This window comes from Argentina anserina, chromosome 3 (assembly GCF_933775445.1).
Source record: "Argentina anserina chromosome 3, drPotAnse1.1, whole genome shotgun sequence".
Lineage (NCBI taxonomy): Eukaryota > Viridiplantae > Streptophyta > Magnoliopsida > Rosales > Rosaceae > Argentina > Argentina anserina.
The window spans coordinates 19256625-19279270 of NC_065874.1; the positions used below are offsets into that span (position 1 = coordinate 19256625).

A 22646-nucleotide genomic window follows, 5' to 3' on the forward strand; every position below is an offset into this window, starting at 1 on the left:
CAATCACAGTAATTTTCAGAGGGTCAATCTATGGATGCACAAGTTGAAGAAGGCGTCACTGCGGCGATGATGCAAGGCGGCGGGAGCCGTTACTGATCATTAGCTGAATAGCCCATGACTCTCCCTTGGTATACATACAGTAAAGAGCTTTAATGTGACTGAGGACATTCCTGGTGACCTTTCCATACATGCATGAGCAGCTAGTTAGCTAGAGTCTTAAACAGATATATATATATATATATATATATCTTCCTTTTTTTTTCAAGTTTTGTTGTAGCACAACTACTCAGTAAAGCATAGCCTCCTCTTCACTTGTGTAATACAACCCTCTATCAGGCTGTAAATTATAGATCTTTAAGCTCTGTAAGCACTTTTGAACCATTGCCTTGCATATAGCTACAATATGTAAGAAGAGCCATTGACTGAGACACAAGCCCTGAAGCAAGGATTGTGATCTGGTCCATCTTTTATGGCAGTGTATCTTGGCAAACCCCACTTCTTTTCATGGCACAGCTCCTGCACCTTATTCTTGTACATCATACATGTTTTTTACTTCTCTCTTTCTAATTACCACAACATTAAATGCTTCCCCCGTGTTTTATGATCATATTTCCACTGTTACTTTTCTTTTTCACGCTATTTCGAATGAGATGACCAGGACTATTCAGGTTATATTCTTGGGTATGGAGCTAGTAAAATGAGGTCTAGCGATCACCTCATTATCATTCTGGATGTTAAAAGCATGAGGCATATGCTTGCTATTTGCATTTCTGATCATATGCATTTTTCTGAGCACATGTTAACCCTTCAAAGTCTGCCATCAGAAATATGATTACCCTTAAAAATTACTTGTATCAAATTAGAGATAGGGTTCTCATCATGGATTGATATCTAAAGACATCTATGTGGCCGTCACTTCCATTTACACGTTGAAAAATATTCATCACTGAGATTTTAGCACATGATGTCACAGGCTCACTGCATTTAGATCAGTAAGAAATATTGGCCAAAAGGAGCTAATTTTTTTTTTTTAAACTCAAAACTTAGCTCATTGATCTTAGAATGTAGAACGTAAAGGTAAAGCAGACGGCACTGTAAAAGGGAAAACAGAGACCCAACAACCGCTAAAGGCCAATGGAGCATATGCAGTGACTGCTACAAAAGATATAACTTACCATAAGACTTAAAACTACCAATTTCCGACCAAAGAATTTACTTTGCCAACATCTCCCGATTGTACTTGGCAGCAGCAACCATATTGCTGAGAGCAGCCCGTACTTCAGAGTACTTGCGTGTCTTGAGACCGCAGTCTGGGTTAACCCATACATTGTTGTTGTCAAGGACCTTAACAATATTCTTAATCTTGTCACGAAGTTCTTTGTCAGATGGAATCCTTGGTGAGTGAACATCATAAACACCAGGGCCAATGCCAGAACCAAACTGTACTCCCGCAGGGAGGACTGACAGCAGCTTCTCATCTGATTTGGAGTTCTCTATTGTGATCACATCGGCATCCATGTCAATGATAGAGTGAATGATATCATTGAAATTTGAGTAGCACATGTGGGTGTGTATCTGTCCAACACAAGCATAATACTTTCAAGTTTCTCATCTAGAAAGCCTATTCATATAACCATTCCAATATATGCAATATTGTAATTGGTAAAACTTATTTCTTATAATTTGTTTTTTCCTTATTGTACACATGTTTACTAAATGCCTAGTCAAGCACTTGAAACATAGCACTAATCTTAAAGCACAATGATCAAGCCTCTTGATTGACAAATGAATGGTGGAGAAGGGAGGAAGTAACCTGTGTAGTGTCTCGAACAGTACAGTTAGTTATCCTGAAGGAGCGGACGGCCCAATCTAGATAAAAAGCCTGCTCAGCCTTCCTTAACGGCAAACCCTCTCTTAGAGCAGGTTCATCAATTTGGATCACAGTAATACCAGCTCTTTCAAGATCTTGAACCTCATCCTTCATGGCCAAAGCAATTTGATAGCACGTCTCAAATCTACGAACAGGTAAATACTCATCAATGAAGAACAAATAAATAAATAAATATTAGTATGCTTCTAATATTCTTACCGTGGTTGATCGTCTCTTACAAAAGACCAGTTCATAATTGTAATCGGTCCAGTGAGCATTCCCTTCATTGGTTTTTTGGTCATGCCCTGAGCCAGTGAAGACCAGAAAACTGTCATGGGTTTAGGTCGGCTCACATCACCATATATAATAGGTGGCTTGACATAGCGAGAACCATATGATTGAACCCACCCATTGGAAGTGAAGGCAAAACCAGATAATTGCTCTCCAAAATATTCAACCATGTCATTCCTCTGGGTTGGCAAGATACCGGGATAATATAAATCAAACATCAGACACCCTATTTCGACAAGAAAAGCAAGGCCTACTTGAATACATCAACAAAATAAGTATTCTACTAGTGAACCTCACCTCGGGTTCTCCATGTACCAACACATCAATGTCTAATTCTTCCTGGAGCTTGACAACTTTGTTAATTTCCTCCTTGATTGCACTTACATATTCTTTCAGCGAGATTCTACAAAGAGACAAACAGCAATTTATTATAAACTGTAGAGAAGAAAATTAATGCCAGAAAACTAAAATAAATAAATAGAAAAAACAAGGATTTTCACTTCTCATCCTTGTATTCCCGGCGCACTTTTCTAATATCCATCGTCTGAGGGAAAGATCCAATTGTAGTTGTTGGAAGAATAGGAAGGTTTAGCTTCTTTCGCTGAGTATCCAGCCTTCCGCCCACATCTGTGCCCCGACGCTGCACAGAGCCATCCAGAGCAGCAGCCTATGCAAGAAACATGAACAATAACCCCTATAAGCACCTAAACAGTGAGCCATCTCAGTATAGAACATGCAAGCATAAAGACATTGACACTTACAGCCTTCTGGACAGCCACATTTGTCACCATTGAGGAGGTTTTTCTTGAAGCTTGAGCTGTAGCGTTGGCAGAGAAAAGTGCCTGCAAATAAATATGTAATGAGCACCTGTAAATACAACACACAAGAAAATATCTTTGAAGCATTAAGGCTCTGAAGAATTAACCTAAAGTTTCGAACCTAAAGAAAGCATCTAATATCAGATCCCAAAAGGCAAAAGGAAACTTCAATCAATAGGAGATCAAATAAATTCATTGGGGTCAACTTTATTTCGAATTACTCACCTGCTGCTACATGAACAATAGTTTTAATTAAAAAAAAACCAAGGAAGTTCTTTTAAGGTTTTGGATCAAAGTAAACGACAACAGATGAGAAGTGAAGGTTGCACAGTGTTTGGCATAAGAATTCATGTACATCTGAAACTAATACTGGTATGAACACCAAGAAACTCCTTTTTTTACATTAGTACCAGTAGAAAGACAAAAATACAAAAGCTGACTTGCTATGCAAAGGAGCAGCTATAATTGGAGAAGAAATTCATAAATATACATCAAGAAAACTGAAAACAAGACCACAGAAGCAAGAAATACAGGCATACCGCACAGGAGTTTGAGACTTCAGCATTTAATAATATTACAAATTCAAAATTAATCATAACATCGGAGACTGAATCTCCCTATGATCAGTAAGTGATTCCCAATGAGAAAACCCCGATTAATCCCATCCCCGAAAACCTTAATTCGTCTTGTCCATGCCAAACCTTCTCTGAAAACATGCCTGCTTTTTTTCCTCAATAACTTTCGCCTTTTTCCAACCCAAAAACTGTGGTCGTCTTCGTTTTTCATCTCAGCACCTTAAAATATGTTTCTCCACCAAAATCACAATTTCAACCATGATTAAAGTCTTCAGGATGAATAAGAGAGAGCACTCTACTTCTAAATTGGTTGCCCACAAACTGTTTGATCCCCACCCCCACCCCCACCCCCACCCACACACTCCAAAAGAAAATAAAATGAAAAATAAAACAAAACAAAATGGGGAGGATACAAATTTAGCATATCAATTGTAAGACAACAGGGGAGAATGATTATCATTATACTAACATACAGTGGCTTTAGTTCTCATGCAAGTGGAAATGAAGATGACCAAATCAATCCGTTCATTCTATCTTACTATGTCTGGACAAATATGACATGCAATGAAATTATATCTTCTCTGTTCAAAAAGATCATACACAATATTGTCATTTCCTTTGTTTGGCACTCTGAAAGCTCAGTGCTTCCAGGTTTTTTTTAATGCATAACTGCACGATATAGCATCCAATGTTAAATTGTTAAAACAAATGTTCAGATATCTTAAGCTGCATTAGAAACCCTTTTAAATACTGCATTAGAAAGAAGTGTGCCATTTTAAAACAAAACAGACAGTACATGATTAGAACAAGGTGACGAGCTGAAAGCACAAAGCCATATTAACAACAATACAAAGCAGATGCCTTAAATAACAAAGACTAATGATAAGAGATTGAGAAATAACAACCTCATCTTTTTGTCCACATAACGCATTAGCCAAGGCATTGACTTCATCAACTTTTTGGGCTGCAAATGCAAGCCATGATTTAATCTCTTTGTCTAATTTAGTCTCGTTCACTAGATCAACAGCAGTGTGGAGAAGAGAGCAGGAAGTAGAAACCACGATATTATCTACACGTGAAAAAAAAAATTAGATAGCCGTAGCAATACTTACAGTAAGTTGATACATCCTTCACATTCTAACATAATTATTAACACCTTCTCCAACAATTTCCTCAAGGTCCTGCAAGGTACCAAGGGAAGATGCAAGATCATTGGCCCATATATTCCTTCCATCAACCATTCCAGCAAAAAGTTGTTTTCCAGGAGGGAATCCAGCCTTGATTAATTCAAGGGTCTTTGATCCACGAACCAGGTCAAACCCATAACCAGTAATACCCTTCAAAGAGGTAAGTGTCATGTAGGTGTCAGATGTAACATCAGCAAAGTATGTCTCAATCAGAACATTCAAGCCAGATAAAGATGACTCTAGCTCTGAGTAGGCATGAGTAAATGCTTGCAATTGGTCGGCATCCAGATCCCACACAAGGGTGGGCTCATCCAACTGGACCCACTGTGCACCAGCTTCCTTTAGTTCAGCAACCACCTCCCTGCATACTCGTAATTAGTATAGAAACAAAAAGCACAGAATACAGAAAAATAAACGTTTCAAACAATTAAAAGTCTTTACTTGTAAACTGGAAGAATATAATCCATTAGGGAGAGGGGGGAAAAAGATTGTTCAATTCCTCTTGCTGGTTTTGATAGCAACAAGTACGATACAGGTCCTATAAGGACAGGAACAGTATCCACTCCAAGCTGCAAGATATAAAATAATGAAATGCTACATCAAGAATTTACACAAACACAGGCTATGCAATTTAAAAATACGAAGGAACTCATTTACAAGCAAAAGATTGGTCCAATTCTGTATTAGCTTATTGTTGAAATGAATTCAAAACGTTTTATCTATTTTCAATCATAAGGTATATGTACCCACAAATATCCGTGGCATAAGCAATTAGAATGCTTAAATTGAGATACCATTCTCAGATTACAAAGTCAAGTGTGAATCAACTCTTAAGTAATGCCCCCTATCATGAGATTTATGACATGTTAATTTTCATACAAACTTAATTTTCTGAAACTACTACATCCAACAGTCTTTTCATGTTATCAAGCTGATAAGCGACCACTCAGCCATTGGGACTGAAATCTGAGATTTCACATATCTGTTGTCCACCATATCTACCTTCTGCAATTGTTTAATTAAATAGCAATTCACTAATACAAAAGAGGAAGGAAGATTGCTGTGGGAGAATTCCGGACTTGGTGAACAACTTTGATTTGTCAGAAACATTAAAAAGGGTTCTTGGACTAAAAGAGAACAAGAACTAAAATCAAGGAAAGCTTACAGCTTTGGCCTCCTTGAATTCATCCACTGCCTTGTGAGACGCATAACAGAACCTCATGTTAGGCCCTAGTTCAGGTACAATGTAATGGCTGCACAATAGGGCATGTCATTAGTTACCCGTTACAAAAAAAAAATTGTAAAACTGAAACGAAAACCATCAGAAACTTTCACTTACTAGTTGGTGTCAAACCATTTGGTCATTTCCATAGCAGGAACATTGGCATTTCCCCTGGCCATGGAAAAGTAAGTCTCGAATCCGACCTCATCTTGTTTCCAACCATATCTAGGGGGTACAGCCCCAACCATGGCGGTGGTGTCAAGCATCTGATCATAGTATGAGAAGGTGTTACTTGGAATATACTTAATACCGGCATCGGCCAGCTGCTTCCAAATGGATGACCTAATACCTGCAGCCACTGCCTGTAATTCCTCAGCGCTAGTCTTTCCATCCCAGAATGACTCCAAAGCAAACTTGAGCTCCCTCTTGGGTCCTATGCGGGGATAACCAACAATGTGTGACTGGGATGCCATTGCTCTGTTCCACCACCACGTTCATATGCCATTGATGAAATCAGAGGATATCAATAACAGAATTTATGTAAACCCATTCAGTTATTGATCAAATGCAAGCTCATCCAAGCAATAAGAGTCGAGCTACACATGCATGCATGATGCCAAGTGACTAACTGAGAACACAGAAGAGAGAGAGAGAGAGAGAGAGAGAGAGAGAGAGAGAGAGAGAGAGGCATAGTACCTGGTAGTGTGACATCGGAAGTGGAGATTGAAGCGACGGAAAGTGGGGGTGCGACAGAGAGAGCCACAATAAGGGCGGAAAGTGAGAGATAAAACTTGGTTCATCTGGAGTTATAGTGATTACAGAGCCTCGCTCACCTTCAGTTTCAATCACTTTTGCTTCGAATGGATTCGATTCACTGCCGACCTATACCACTTTGCTTTCGAAACCTTCAGCTGTCCAAAGCCGGTCTCTTGTCAATACTCATCCTCTTCGCATCAAAAAATAATCAAAATATAAAAGGATAAAAAAGATTTGGATTATTATTACCTATTCCCAAACACACGATATGGGTATGAAAAACAAAAATGTATGGGAGTATTAAATGTTGAAGTTATTATCTATTTAGATTGATTCTCTTTATTTTTCTCATTTCTTTTATGCCAGAATTATCTTTTTTATTCACATTTATATTTTGTAAATTATAATCATATCCTTCGAGCCATAATTAAATAGATTTAGTAGTTTAATAAATAGCACGCTTTTAGAAAGTTAAAAAATTTAACTATTCAATCATCCTTCTAGGCTCTGGCTTTATTAATAGAATATTGTTATTATTTTTATTTTTTTTATAAGACTTTTTATAAGTGCAAAATCATAATTTTTTTTATTAATGAAATCTTCATTCATAAATGAAGAGTACAAAAACCTTGGGATTTAGAGGATTAGTACCTAAAAATCAATAACGCCGAGGGAACGCGCCCCCATGCGCTAGGTTTTGGATAAAAGTTTCTCCCAGTCGTTGGTGTCTCTCATCTGACTGTGAGGCGGCATTGATGCCGGCTTGTGCAGTCGGATGGGGTGTGGAACTTGTCCTCCGGCCTTGTGATCAGAGATCAGGGTGGAGTGGGTTTGCCAATCGACCTAACGTTGTGACGGTGATTGCACGAGATATGAGTGTGTGGTGGCAGAGGTGGTTCAACCTTGCGACGGTGGCGGTGTTTCTTGTCCCTATTCGCGGGGGAAGTGAAATCATGAATGGCTCTTTGAGAAGGGACCGTGTGTGTCTGATCTTTGGTAGATCTTGTTCTCCAAGATTTGAGCACACAAGCCTTAAGGGCTCGATGGTAGAGGGTAAAGGTTTTCGGTTCTATGCTGGCGACCACTATCTGATGGTGGGCAAAGACCAAGTGCGGCGGCGGCATAAGGGGCTGGGTGATGGAGCGGTGGTGACTTCTGTGCAACGACGGTTCAACGATAGTGTCACGCCCTCAAATCCGAGACCACTATTGCATGGAAATATGGTTTCCGAATTAGAGGTGTGACCTTAAAACCAATAAATTTTCCTCAATAAAACTGATAGAAATATATATATATATTTGAATAATACTTTTATTAGGAAGCAAAATCATAGTTATTTTACAATACAGCGGATTTAGAAATACTGAAATTTAGCGAAGATACATGAGTCTCACATTTATTATCTTGAAAAATATTTGAAGAAAAACCATCATTTTATTTAGTAGATTCATCCCATTCCCCAAGCATCTACTCATTACCTGAAAATAAGATTGTGTGACATCATGAGTAACTCAGACCCAGTAAGTACATAATATATTCTTATAATAATTTGGTTAATGAGAAATTCAAATATGAACAACCAAGTAAAATGTACCAGGAACTAAGTGTATTTGGTCACACGAATTCTTACTTATGCATATAGATATACATATCAACATCAATATATATTCAATCAATTGTGTGAATTTTCAAGAAAATTGGTAATTAATCATAAAGTCGCATGTTAGGGTTCACGTTTACCCAAAACACGGATAAACCTTAGTTTACCGATGCCAACACCAAAGTATGTATACTCAAGGTCAATTCTCCTATGAGTATAATAGTGCACTATTTGTAGGAACTAAGACCCAAAGCTAACTCACAAAGCACAAAACAATTTTACCAGTAATTCACTTAAGTACGGGGTAGTACTAATCATCCGGCTTCACACCTCCAACTCAATAACGTCAATAGAATATCACAAAATTTAGTAATTAAGACAATATTTAAATACTAAAAAATAATAATCTTACACCAAGATATAAATACTTATCAATAACTCAATGTATGCATGAAATAAACAAGTTAATAAACTTGAAAATAAATGTACAAATAAAATAAATGTACTTTAAATTAAAAGTAATTAGATAATATTAGTTAGTAGTCAAATGATTAGTAGTCATTTCTCCCATAATAAGGAAAGTCTTTGTCAAAAGTAGCAATTGTCATTCAAATAATAGTGTCAAAGTCCATCAACTTTCCATATCGATAACTCATCAATAAACGTCCAAATTAGACAAGTGAAGAGTCTATGTTCAACAATTTTCGTAAAGAATCCAATATGATAAATCATACAGTCTAGTTCAAAATCATTGAGTCCAAAAAGTTCAAACACAGTAGCAGTGCATAAACCGATCATCAAGTTATCATCTTAGATGTATACATATTCTACTTGTAACAAATTTTTTATTATTTCTTCTCAATCTTCCCAGATTAAAAGTAGAGGTCTTATACTTTAATTTTATATAAAATTTGTGGAAAATGGTTAAAAAATGAGTGAGATATGAGTTTTTAAAGTTGTGAGTGCTAAAAAAGATTTTTAGTGAGTTTATTAACTTTAACTTTGATTAGCCATAACTTCTCAATTTTTAAACATTTTTGAGTGATTCAAAATCCTAAATTGAAGAATATTTTATGAGGAATTTAATGCTATTGTTATATTGGACAAACTCAGATGGTATAAAATACGAAAATATATCTTTTACCAAAACATGGTATTTTTCATTTTATCCTTAGCTATGCACTTTGATAAATCTAAAGAGGCAAAAGATTATAAGGATGTAAGATGTACTTACCTTGAAGTTTCAGGGGTGAAATGAAGGTTTCGATGTGGATCCAAAGTTGGATTACTTTAGTAAAGAAGAAACTTGTTTAAGAGAGAAAGAGTGAAGGCTAGAATTTTAGCTTGAGAAACATTGGATGGTTGAGTTTTCTATCAACTAAGGGAACTTTAGACTTGCATGATTTCTGATTTTGAAGTGTGAAGAAAGCTTGAGGAAGCTCACGACTATAAATAGGCCAAGAAAGAACACAAAAGTTCAATTCTCACCTACCATTCTCAATAATTTAAAATTGAGTGATGACCTAACTAGTTAGTATGGTTGTTGGCAAATAAAAAAAATAATGTGATGGGGTAAAACATAAAAATAAATCAGGTAAGATCAAAACATATTGGCATAAGAATTATATATATATATATATGTAGATATAACAAACACATTTATATGTATTATTCTGAAAAATAAAGGAATTTAGTATATTCATTTCATAAGGTTTTCAATATATTTGCACTATCTAATACTAATATAATGCATAAAAATAATATTATTAGTATTAGTCTTAAACTCGATTACAAAGTATCGAGTATACACAAAAATGTGAACTAACGTATTCAAATCGTGGTCTAATACTTACAAAAATAAATTATCTATCTTTGAAATTATGTACCTTAGCATCATTAGTTTCTAAAGAGAAATATTAGAAGAAAAATTGAATTAATTCTAAGTTAATATAACCTTAGAGTACTAAATGAAGAGTACAAGAGGATTTCGAAACAGAGAGATCCATAAAAGACCGCAAAGTTCATAGACTTTCAACAAGAAAACCATACAGACCAGGATAAGGAAGAAACATCCTACGATAGAAACTTGCATGTCCAAGAAACGATCGAACATCCCTCACACTTGTGGGGAGGGGTAAGTGACGCACAAGATCTATTTTAGACTTATCAACCTCAATTCCTCTAGATGAAACAATATGGCCTAAGACAATGCCTTGCGTGACCATAAAATGACATTTTTCCCAATTCAAAACCAAGTTAGTTTCTTCACAACGTTTGAGCACAAGTTCAACATTTTCTAAACAAGTTTCGAAATCTTCACCATAGACAGAAAAATCATCCATGAAAACCTCAATTTTAGAACCAATATACTCAGAGAAAATGTGATACATACAACATTGAAACGTACCTGGGGCGTTGCATAAACCAAAAGGCATGCGACGATAAGCAAACGTACCAAAAGGGCATGTGAACGTAGTCTTCTCTTGATCTTCTTCCGCAACCCTTATTTGATTGTATCCACTATATCCATCAAGGAAACAATAGAAAGAATGACCAGCTAGCCTCTCAAGCATTTGATCAATGAATGGCAATGACATGTGATCCTTCCTTGTTGTTGCATTGAGCTTCCTATAGTCGATACATACTCTATGACCGGTCACTGTCATTTGAGGCACCAACTCATTATCTTTGTTCTTCACCACCGTGATGCCTGACTTCTTTGGCACAACTTGAATGGGAGAGATCCACCTACTATCCGAGATGGGGTAGATCACGCCACAATCGTGCAACTTAGTGATTTCATCCTTTACAACTTGCATCATTGGTGGGTGAAGGTGTCTCTGACCTTCCTTGGTTGGTTTGGCACCATCTTCTAGCAATATTCGATGCACACACATGGTAGGGCTGATCCCCTTGATGTCGGCTAAGGTCCAACCTATTGCCGTTTTGTGTCTCTTCAACACTTCAATCAATCTCTCTTCTTGCTCCTCATTAAGTGCAGATGAAATGATCACGGGCAATGTATCTTCTTCTCCTAAAAATGCATACTTCAAGTGGTCCGGAAGAACCTTAAGATCAAGCTTCGGAGCTTGCACCACAGAAGGAAGATTCTTGTTAGTAGTTAAGAGAATTGGACTAGAAGAGACAAAGCTTACCTCACGTGCAACCTCAAGAGAGGTCACGTTTTCATGAATGAAGGATGGCACGGCATTGTTAGCTTCTAACTCCGAAATGTTAGATCCATCACTTGTAAATCCGGCCCCTTGGGCAATAGTGAGTGCCAACTCGTCGTTTGTCAAGGTATCTAGATAGTTATCTGCAAGGGAACCAAGAATGTCAACTGAAAAACAATCACTTAACTCCGAAAGAGGATACCTCATAGCTTCAAAACTGTTGAAGCTAATCACTTCACCATCGAACTCAAAGGTGAGTGATCCACTAAACACATCTATTTTTGTTCGTGCAGTCCTCATGAAGGGGCGGCCCAACAAGATAGGGACCTCCTTGTCATCTGCCTCCATTGGTTCCATGTCTATGACATAGAAGTCGACAGGAAAGATCAAGCTCGAAACCTGCACAAGAACATCTTCAACATAGCCCAACGGGACTTTGTTTTAACAATCAGCCAATCGAATCACAACATTGTCACGTTTCAAATCACCTAGACCTAGGTCCTCATAGATATAATACGGCATTACATTGATAGATGCACCTAAGTCTAGCATTATCTTTTCAAATGTCTGATTGTACAAGGGATAGAAAAACTCCCTGGATCCTTAAGCTTTGGTGGTAGCTTCCTTTGGAGCACGGCAGAAACCGTCTCACTCATTGTGACAACCTCCTTCTCTCGAGTCATCCTCTTGTTGGTGCATAATTCTTTCAAAAACTTAGCATACCTAGGATTCTGTTGTATGCATTCAATAAGAGGCATGTTCACTTCCACCTTCTTGAAAATGTCGAGCATGGCTTGATCAGAGCCATCCTTCTTTTGCTTTGCAAATCTACTAGGGAAGGGAACACGAGGAAGATCATTAGTTGAAACCAAACCACTAGAGTTAGGATCCTTACCTTTGTCATGCACGGCATGATCTCCTTGTGGTAGAGGCACGGCATCATTTGCCTTAGAGGAGGCAGGGTCCTTCTCTAAGTCTTTGACATTGAAACTCTCGGCCTCCTTTCCTTTAGAAGGCACGGCCTTCTTGTGTTGCTGCAATGGAGCATCCAAGATCCTCCCACTTCTTGTCATCATGGCCTTCACGTTAGGATTAGGCTCGGTTTGGCTCGACAACTTCCCTCCTTCATGGATCTTGCCCATGAAATCGATCACTTGTCTCATCTACTTCTTAAGCTCGGTTATGTCCTTAGAATGAGCTTGGTGACCTGCTTCTAAACACATTATGTCCTTAGAACCTTGAGGTACCTGAGGCCTCACAAACAAACCTGAAGGACGAGGTCCTTGACCTTGAGCATTGGATGGTTGAGCATTGTTGCTCCAACGAAAATTTGGATGATCTCTAAGTCCAGGCTTGTATGTGTTTGATATGGATTGTACCTAGGCCTTTGTTGCCCTATAAAGTTCAACTCTTCTTCAGTCATTGCACCATTTGGACAATTGTTAGTCGTGTGATCTTTGAAAGAACAAATACCACATGCTTGATTGTTGATGCTCGAACCATTGAATGCCTTGATTAGAACGTCAAGCTTCCTTTCTAAAGTAGCCATCTGATTCCTTGCATCCACATCATACACCCCACGGCTCTTGCTTCCTCTCTTCTCCTTAGAACTAAATTGGCGATTGTTGTCAGCCAAGTCATCAATCAAGGTGTAAGCTTCTTGACCGGTCTTGTTCATGAATGTGCAGCCACATGCCGAGTCCACCATGCTCTTATTGGTGGTGTCGAGTCCTTCATAGAAGAATTGCACCAAGTCATCCAACGAAATACCATGGTGAGGGCACTTCCTTTGTAGTTCCTGAAATTCCTCCCAAGCCTCATAGAGTGAATCACCATCCTTTTGAGTGAAGTTCTGAATCTCCCTCCTAAGTCTTTTCGTGAGTTGAGCAGGGAAGAATTGCTTCAAGAACCTCCTAATCATTTCGTCCCATGTAGTGATGATTCCTGCAGGCAAAGAATACAACCAACGTTTAGCATCATCCTTAAGGGTAAATGGAAACAAAAGCAACCTCAAGCCTTCTTGAGAAAGATGATGAATCGATTGGAGCTTGCAAATGTCCAAGAACTCCCTAAGGCAAACATTAGGGTCTTTCATTGAAGAACCAGAATACTTAGGCAGCTGCCCAGGCAATTGAACCCGAATGGAGAAGTTAGCTTCATTAGGTGGCGTGAAAGCAATGCATGACGGTGATTCAGGGGTGGTGGGAATGAATGCATTCTTGAGTGCCATTGGAGCACCAACATGAATTATGTCACGGTCCGCAATTGTGTCTAAGTCTGAATTGAAGATGAAGGGGAAGGAAAGCTCCTCCTCTTCTTCTGATCTAGGTGAAGAGTTTAAGATTGAATTGCTTGGAGATGTTTCGAAATTTAAAGGTCCACTTATGAAAGAGTTGTTTAAATCTCTAAGTGCTTGAATTCGATCCTTGAGCTCTTGTGTTTTCTTAGAAAATTCGGACATGCATAGTACCTGTTGTACGAAAGTTAAAGAGTTAGTATTGAAGAATACACAATGAACACATATAATCCATGCCTTCCCTTAGTCATACAAACGCACACTTATGGGGAAGGGCACGGCAACTATGTCAAGTTTACAAAGAGTTAGTTCTTTACGTTTACAAAAGTTCATACAATTCACAAGTTCTTTTTGCCATTTCAATGATTGAACGATCGATTGATTCTAAGTTGTAAACCAAGGTGGACGTGCGGCCTAAGTATGGATGCCTAGACACAAGATCAAATCTTTGTTTCAGAAGGCCTTGTAGCTCAATCAGAGATAGTGAACATGATAGGACTCATTTGTTGAACTACGGAGAGTGAACTCCCTATCGACTCCATCACCGAGATGTATGTCAGTCATTAGTTCTCTGAGATCCAATTTTGGTCCCATGCACTAGAGTAATAAGAGAGCGTGCCCCTTACTCAGCTTGACTTAACCTCGTGTGTTAGACAAATCTCCAAGTGTTAATACAAGCCACCCTCGACCTCATGCAAACTCGAGAGCTAGCATGAAGGGTTAAGGCTAATATTAACATAAAAATGATTTTACCTATTCCGTTCGATTTACAACCTACAACAATCATTCACTCAAGCACCAAAACAACAACCTAAGATACATTACTATATGTACAACGAAACAAGATAAGAATATACAAATGTACAATATACACAATGAATTCGCATTAAAAGTTAGGGATCCATCTCTTATGGATCCCCGGCAACGGCGCCATTTGATGATTGCTCGATTACTCGACATCAATATTTAACCCTGAACATATTATTAGTAGTATAAAGCAAGAGGGTATCGTTCACAAACCGGGGATCAAGCCAGGGCTTAGGATCACATCAATTAACACGAATTCATAAAGATATAAATGGTTTGAGATATAAGTTTCGGATTGAATCATAAAAACAGTAAATAAAACCTACACTAATATATACATGTGATCAACCAACCAACACATAAACAATCACCAAAACAATTCACATAAGAGAATCGAACAAGCTTCATGACTTCTTTTAGAATCATGCCGAGACTATAAAATGAACAACCAAGGATGGATCATGCATTTAGGGTTCTAAGCAGTAACCTAAACACATAGACACTTAACACATTCGATCAATACCAAGCAGCCATAATCGAAATCTAACATGTTCATCTTCATCATGTAATTCCAAAGCCATGCACATTGAATTCATCAAGTATGTCACTTACTTAACCAATAACCATGCAATTCGAAAATCACATATAAAGGAATAAACATGTTCATAGAATAAGTCTTTAATCCAACAACCTAAATATCATGCTACAAGCATAGTCATAACACTTAGAAATCGAAATTGATCATACATACAACTCGGCAGAAACCAAAACAGAAACTTCATAAAACAAAAATATACTTTCGAATCCTTTATATAAATTGAATCAAGTAACTATTTCATAGACAAAATTGAAACAAGATTACACTACAGAAATCACAAGCTTCATCCAAGAACAAGAACAAAACCAAAACCGAATTTAAACAAGAGTGAATCATGGTTACACTTTATAAATCAAGCAATCCACAAGTGTAGCCGAGACTTCTATGGATGAAACCTTCTTCACAAGCATGCTTGAAGGCTATTGATTGGTGGGGAATGATGAAATCGGTTTTAGGATTTCTTGGAAGGGTGAAGGATTGATTCGGCAGAGCTATGGCTTGTGTTTGTGTGTAAGGCTGATGATGAAAATATGGGGAGGCCGAGCCTCTATATATAGGAGTCTAGGAAGCCTTCTTGCCGTCCCATAAGGAAGTAGAATCCAATTGGGAAGCTGAAATCCTCTTTGTTATGGATTTGATTTATGTACTCCATATCCAACTTGATGTAGGAAACCAAGTCCAATATGGAGATCACTTAAGGGCTGCACGGCATCATCCTTGGTCCAACTAGGGGTAGCTAGGCCGGCCTCTTCTTCTCCTTCTTCAACTCAGATATGATTTCCTTGTCTCACTAGGAATGCATCTCGGCATCTCTTCTTCCTTTCCAAATATGATTTGTCTTTCCTGAAAAGAAATCGTCGATTAAGGAATAGGAAAGAATGAAAATAGGAAAGTAGAATCATAGTCGAGTAAGGAATCCTAGCTCAATAAGGAGTTCTAACACTTAGCACAATTTCATCATCAAATTATTTAAATTCGGCATAGCTCTACTTAGAACATAGAAATGACAATTATGAACCTAAAACAACTAAATAAGAAGTAACAAAGCATAAGAATATGGCATATATACATTAAGAGCGTCACACTTTGTGCTCCTATCAATATCCTCGATGTATCCCGATATTTAGAACACTGGGTGTATGTGGTGGCATTCCTATAGTTACAATCCTATTTTTACTTTAGTTAACGGGTTTGCAGTGGCATTCTCATGTGTAACTTTATTACTATGTAATACCTGAAATATTTAATTTTATTTAACTGACACATTAAAACTAACTAATAGACATTTATCAAAAAACGTAATTTAATATGTTGATATTAAACTATGCGTTGCCATGAGCGTTCTCGACGCTCAAATTCATTTTTCTAACTTTACCAAGTATGTTTCTCTGTTTTAAAAATGTCTTACTTAAATATTTTTACGCAACTTTTTTTAGAATCATCAATCTTTCATCGCTTAGTCGTAGGCGTTGGATCAATCCTACTACAGATTTGGGCTATTAACTCTAAGACTTGAGAAATGCCCCAACTTGTTTCTCCATTCAATTTAATCGATTGAGACCTAATCTAAGTTTCCCTTTTTCTGCATCAACACCACCGTGTCGCCACCATGCCTCACTGTCGGCGATTCTCTTCTACGCGAGGCTCCAATGAACTTACTGGTAAGCCCAGATCTCTTCTTTTAGTTTTAGTTCGATTCTCTTTCCAATTTCATCTATTAGAGCCTGAGTTCAAACTTTTCTTTTCCTTTGATTCCACCGTCGTTGCTCTCTCTCTCTCTCTCTCTCTCTCTCTCTCTCTCTCTCTATCTCTCTCTCCCTCTTTCGAGCCCAGATGCTTGTGGAGTTTAAAACGAGATATGCAGAATTGCTAAGGAAACAACATATATTCGGAGGAGCAGGAGTTGTAGCTGCTTGGACATATAGAGAAACCATTGATGCTACTGTTGTGATTTGTCAAGGTAGCAATTTGATTTGCTTTTGAACTATGTGTTGTACTTTGGTATTTGTTCGATCATTTTGAAGTAGTAGTAGTGTTGCTTGTTGATTTGGTTGATCGGAGATGGGTGTGTGTTGCCGGAAACGAAATTGAAGAGATAAAGTGAAAATTTTGGGTTTTACTATTACCGAGTTACTCTTTTACTGAACATGTGAAGGTTACTATTTTACTATTTATCTTTATGTTTTACGGTTTTATCTAAATTACGTTTACTATTTACATTTAACTTCTTACGATGTTATAAAATGATTTTTTAAAGAGGAATTGACCAAATGAATGTAAACTATTAAAAACTTGACCAAACCAATTCTTATTGCCAATTTCAATTTTTGCATTACAAATTACATAACTAACCTCATCTCTCTCACATTTCTCTCACCCCTCTCATATGTTTCTCTTTTTCCAGATCTTCTCTCTCTCTCTCTCTCTCTCTCTCTCTCTCTCTCTCTTTCTCTCTCTCTACACCAATTCGAGACAAGCTACCACGACCCTCTCTTCTTTCTCCAACACCGAGTCATTGTTTCCCATCGTTTCTTTATCTTACGGCGACATTGGCTTTAACGACCTTTTCGAGGAGATGCATTGTAATATCCCACATCGGCCAACAGAGATGGGGTGATGTGTCTTATATGTACATGCCCACCTCCATCTAACACGAGGCCTTTTGGGGGCTCAATGGCTTCGGAAGAGATGAGAACTCCTAGGTTAAGCTTGCTCTTGCTAGAGCAATCCCAAGATTAGTGACCCACTAGGAGGTTGATTGTGAGTTCCTAGAAACAAAACCGTGAGGACAGTGCCCAAAGTGGACAATATCGTGTTACGACGAAGCTGGTCCCAGGATGTGACAATTTGATATCAGAGCCACTCTACCGTGTGGTGCGAGTATGCCGACGAGGACGTCGGACTCCCAAGGGGGTGGATTGTAATATCCCACATCGGCCGGCAGAGGGAATGATGTGCCTTATATGTACATTCCCAGCTCCATCTAACACGAGGCCTTTGTGGGGCTCAATGGCTTCGTAGGGGATGGGAACTCTAAAGTTAAGCTTGCTCGGGCTAGTGCAATCCCAAGATGGGTGACCCATTGGGAAGTTACTTATGAGGTCCCAGAAACAAAACCATGAGGGCAGTGCCCAAAGCGGACAATATCGTGTTACGACGGAGCTGGTCCCGGGATGTGACACGCATGCGGCAGTGGACTTGTGGTGAAGATTGTGAGTAACATCGTGAGAAGCTTGCCGATTGATAGGAGCCCTCTGTGCCACGTTCTTAACATATTTTTACTTCCATTTGTACTTTGCTTAGCTCTTATTGTTATATTATTGAGTCATTTAGTCGAGTTAAAACATTGGTTGCATTATGGTGCAAAAAACAGGCTTAAAACGCAAAAATTGTCGAGAGTTCTATTTATAGTAGGATTCCTTGTGAAACTAGGAAACCTAGTTGAATTAGGAATCTTCATTATTCGACGTTTTTGTAACATTTGTGGTAAGTTGAGAATCCTATTTGCATTAAGAGTCCCTTTGGACTAGGAAATGTACCGATTTGGAAAGACCTACTTGAACTAAAACTCTTATTCCATAACTTTCCTAATTGAACTTTCCTAATCTAGTAACTTACTTGATCGAGCAAGTTCCCTATTGTGAAAATGGAAACTTTCCTAATCTAAATGAGCTTATCTATTACATATGTGTCTTTTTAAGACAACAATTGTCTAGATTAGAACAAGTTTATCTTAATGTATTATCTTGTATTTATTCTTTTATTTTCTCATTTTTCAGATTTGAATGAAGAGATAATGCAAGAGAGAAAGAATGAGAGTGTCATGCAAAATAAAAGAGAGAAAAAAGGAAGAGAAGATCAGCTGCGCTACCCTTAAAACAAGGAAACCATGCAACATATTTTAAGGGGAAAAGAGAGAGAGAGAGAGAGAGAGCACGATTGAAAAGAAGGAATTGATTAAAGGAGATTGCACCCACCAATGACAAAAATAAGTGAAAGAAAAAAAGAAAAAAAAGGAAGAGATAAATGATGGATTAAGTAAACAAAAAGAAAGGTGTACATGATAGAAAGTGTAGCTAAAGGAAGAAATAAGAGAAAGAGAGAATGACAACCCACAAATTGAGGAGAAAAAAAGTCCAAGCTATAATAATCAAGGAGACAACCAAATTAAAAGTGAAAAATAAGGAATTGATCAAAGGAGATTGCACCCATCAATGACAAAAATAAGTGAAAGAAAAAAAGAAAAAAAAAGGAAGAGATAAATGAGGGATTAAGTAAACAAAAAGAAAAGTGCACATGAGAGAAAGTGTAGCTAAAGGAAGAAATAAGAGAAAGAGAGAACAACAACCCACAAATTGAGGAGAAAAAGTCCAAGCTATAATAATTAAGGAACCAAAACTCTTCTATAAATAGAACATTATTCACACAGAAAAATCATCACTTCTTCTTAGCATTCAAGAGCTGAAACTCTACCAAAACACCACCATAAACTTCCCTCACAAATCACCCAAGCTGTCCACCCCAAAACCATCATCATCTCCACCGAGTTTCACCTATTGCAGCCGTATCTCTAAGGTTCCTAAAATGTGTGATTCTCGCAATTCATCTCTATGGCTTCGTTTATTTGTGTTAATCTACAATTCTTTGTCTATGAAGATTGTAGTTTGCTGTTTATGTTTGTATTTGTTTCAGAATTTTCAGATTATATTTGATATGTTTTTGAGACTATGCCGAATCTATATTCTTATAATTATTGAAGTTTGTATTTCTATTGTTGTGTTCTACTCTTCTTTTACTTGCTCTTAGATAATTTTCAAATATGTGCATAGGAATTTAGTGCTTGAATGCAGTTCCTAAGATTGTATTTGAGTGCTATTTTCATCATCCATATTGACACAAATCGAATCATGCCCTAAGTAGGTTCGGTTTGTGTTAATTAAAGTGAGAAATTATGGAAGTTTACATATACGCCATGGTGAGTGATGCCACCGTGAAGCATGTCTCGAATAAAGATTTGGTGTTTAAACGTAATCTTGTTTGATTTCTACCATAAGTATTGTTAAACTTGATTGCATGCAATTTATGTGAGGTCATAAGTCAACCTAAACGTCAATAGAAATCTTGCATGATTAGATGTTGCCCTAAGACTCTAATTGTATTGGTGTCTAAAAGTATGTAATCAGATGAATTAGAATGCATGATAGAACCAAACTTGTAATTATGTGGTGCATTGGTGAATTTAGTTTAGTTTGGTAAAGAGAAGTCGATCATGTAAATAGTAATTTAGGTTTTATTTTAGTAGTTAATAATCAATCTCAAAACCCCTATTATTTGTTAACACTAAAAGTTTAGAGTTCCCTTCAATTCTCCGGATTGAACGATCCCTGCTTATTCTATACTAACGATGACATTTTATAGGAACCGCGAGGGCAGTGCCTAAAGCGGACAATATCGTGTTACGGCGGAGTTCGTCCCGGGATGTGACAAGCATGCGGCGGTGGACTTGTGGTGAAGATTTTGAGGAACATCGTGAGAAGCTTGCCGATGCATTCAAGGTTTGATAAACTGAAAGAAGAACAATGGTGCTGCTACGATTTGTAGAGACCGGCGTCGCTCTCTTCTTCGCGGCCATGGTGATGTGGATTATGTCATGGATGCGATGACAATAGCCGTCAGAGACTAGGGGTTAACACCGTCGCAGATCCTCCTAGTCTTGAAGCTCGATTTGGATACGATTGTTAGATTATTGTTGTACATGGAAATCAATCTCTACAATTTTGAGAAGCTTAATTTCAATCGGATTCTTAATTATTGGGGTCAGTAACGCAATTACTGGGTGTCAATAATGTCATTACTGGGGACAGTAACACAATTATTGGGTTCGATTAATTTAATTACTGGGTGCAATAATATCATTATTAGGGGTCAGTAACGCAATTACTGGGTATTAGTAATTTTTTCGACGACGTTATTAGGGGTCAATAATTTATTCTGACGACTGGAGTCCGATGATTGGAGTATGAGGAACGGAGTCCGGTGAGGTTCTGGCAAAGTCTCTCTATTGAATAGGTGTGAGGGTAAAATACTATTAAAGTGTATATTTAGGGCAAATTGTAGGTAATATTGTGTTGAAATTGACAAAAAATAGACTAAATTTGTACTAAAAAGACATTTTTTATTTTTTAAGTGGTTAATTAAAACCAAAATTTTACATGGCAACAATACTAAACAATAGTACTGATTTCCACCCGGTTCGGAAATTGAGATTTTTTTAAATTAGAAATGTGTCAGTAATCAAATAAAGTTATCGATATGTTTTTTAGTGTCTTTAATAATCTTAAAGCACGCTAAGTATTATTCGATGATTAAAGTTAGACTATTTTCGGATTATCCGGGAATTAGTCTATAAAATGTCAAATAAGGCAACATAGTCAACGTCTGATCAAACCAAGAAAGACTTGGTGAACGGAAAGGACTTTCCCGGTTAAACCAGGAAAGAAGATTGAGTCTATTTGTCTACGACATTTGGATTGGAATAACACTCTCATTTGTATTATGGATTCAGAATTAAGAAACATTGATCGTTCAACATTTGGAGTAGCAACGTAATTTTAGAGCTGGATCGTACGTTTTGGATTCGGGAATTTTGCACGTCAATCCAGGTAGGGGAGCTAATCCTCTCATTTTGCTCTGGCCAAATATATGAAATTCACAGTCTATGACTCTTGATTAATTTTATTATTGAATTATTTATTGATGCATTAAACGCTTGTGAAAACCTGAGGCTAGACAATGTTTTAAGATATGATTGCTTCGAGTGTGACAGACTTGAGAGTGATGGGGTTCTAGGATACCAGTCCAAGATTTATCAGTGTCGAAACCGTGAAACCACCGGAGGGGCAATGACCTGTTACCGTTCTACCTAGCGCATTATCTTTTTATTTTAGGGCATTAAAGTGAAATGAACACTCTCACTCTCTTGTTAATATGTTAACGATAGCGGCGGTTGGCCTCGACTTAAGAGGTGACTTGTTCACCTCTTATTATATCTAATAATATCCTATCTAAACTTGGAGCTCCATTGTTTTAGCATGATGTTTCTAAAGCTTGCATGTTTTATTAAATGATTTTACTTGGTGTCAAATAACTACCCACAAACATTTAGTAAAACTTTATATCATTATCCCGTTTTGGTTTTCAAACTCATGGGTGGGCTGACCCCTACTATAGTGTCTTACTACCTTGCAAGCGAGGACGACGCTCACCCCTACTATAGTGTCTTTGCAGGTCTTATTGGTAATTCATGGAGCTATGAGCCTTAGAAAGATTTTAGTCGAGTCCATTGTTCATTCTTCACATGTGTCTCTATATTTCTTAAGAAGTATTCTACATTCTATTTCCGAGGTTATATTTTAGAGCTATAGCCACCTTTATTTTGTAAATTGGGTTGCCT

At 37.6% G+C, this 22646-nt stretch overlaps 1 protein-coding gene and 1 non-coding gene across 3 annotated transcripts; one reads left to right on the top strand and one right to left on the bottom strand.

Moving 5' to 3' along the window:
• Nucleotides 1-956: 956 nt before the first annotated feature.
• LOC126787818 (5-methyltetrahydropteroyltriglutamate--homocysteine methyltransferase) lies at nt 957-6863 on the bottom strand. 2 transcript variants are annotated; one of them, XM_050513726.1, is made up of 13 exons: nt 6660-6808; nt 6313-6440; nt 6081-6229; nt 5907-5994; nt 5183-5310; nt 4711-5102; nt 4460-4623; nt 2923-3003; nt 2662-2828; nt 2459-2564; nt 2090-2340; nt 1814-2015; nt 957-1575 (listed from the first exon to the last, which is right to left on the bottom strand). In XM_050513726.1, the coding sequence occupies exons 2-13, from the start codon at nt 6352-6354 to the stop codon at nt 1213-1215; spliced, it is 2133 nt and encodes a 710-aa protein (XP_050369683.1). In that variant the 5' UTR covers nt 6355-6440; nt 6660-6808; the 3' UTR covers nt 957-1212. The 2 variants fall into 2 exon arrangements, with proteins under 2 accessions (XP_050369683.1, XP_050369682.1); XM_050513725.1 differs by having other exon boundaries at nt 958-1575; nt 6081-6440; nt 6660-6863.
• A 6395-nt stretch (nt 6864-13258) lies between these two features.
• Nucleotides 13259-13365, top strand: LOC126789690 (small nucleolar RNA R71). Its single transcript, XR_007671603.1, has one exon. It is a non-coding gene; the product is annotated as a small nucleolar RNA R71 (small nucleolar RNA).
• The last annotated feature ends 9281 nt before the right edge of the window (nt 13366-22646 follow it).

What these genes read in the sequence shown, in the direction of transcription:
- LOC126787818 (XM_050513725.1), bottom strand. Translation starts at nt 6,763, where the DNA reads ATGAACCAAGTTTTATCTCTCACTTTCCGCCCTTATTGTGGCTCTCTC. An exon ending in AATTCAAGGAGGCCAAAGCT is followed by an intron (nt 5,311 to 5,906) that starts GTAAGCTTTCCT and finishes TATATCTTGCAG; the next exon opens with CTTGGAGTGGATACTGTTCC. An exon ending in TGGTACATGGAGAACCCGAG is followed by an intron (nt 2,341 to 2,458) that starts GTGAGGTTCACT and finishes TTGCCAACCCAG; the next exon opens with AGGAATGACATGGTTGAATA.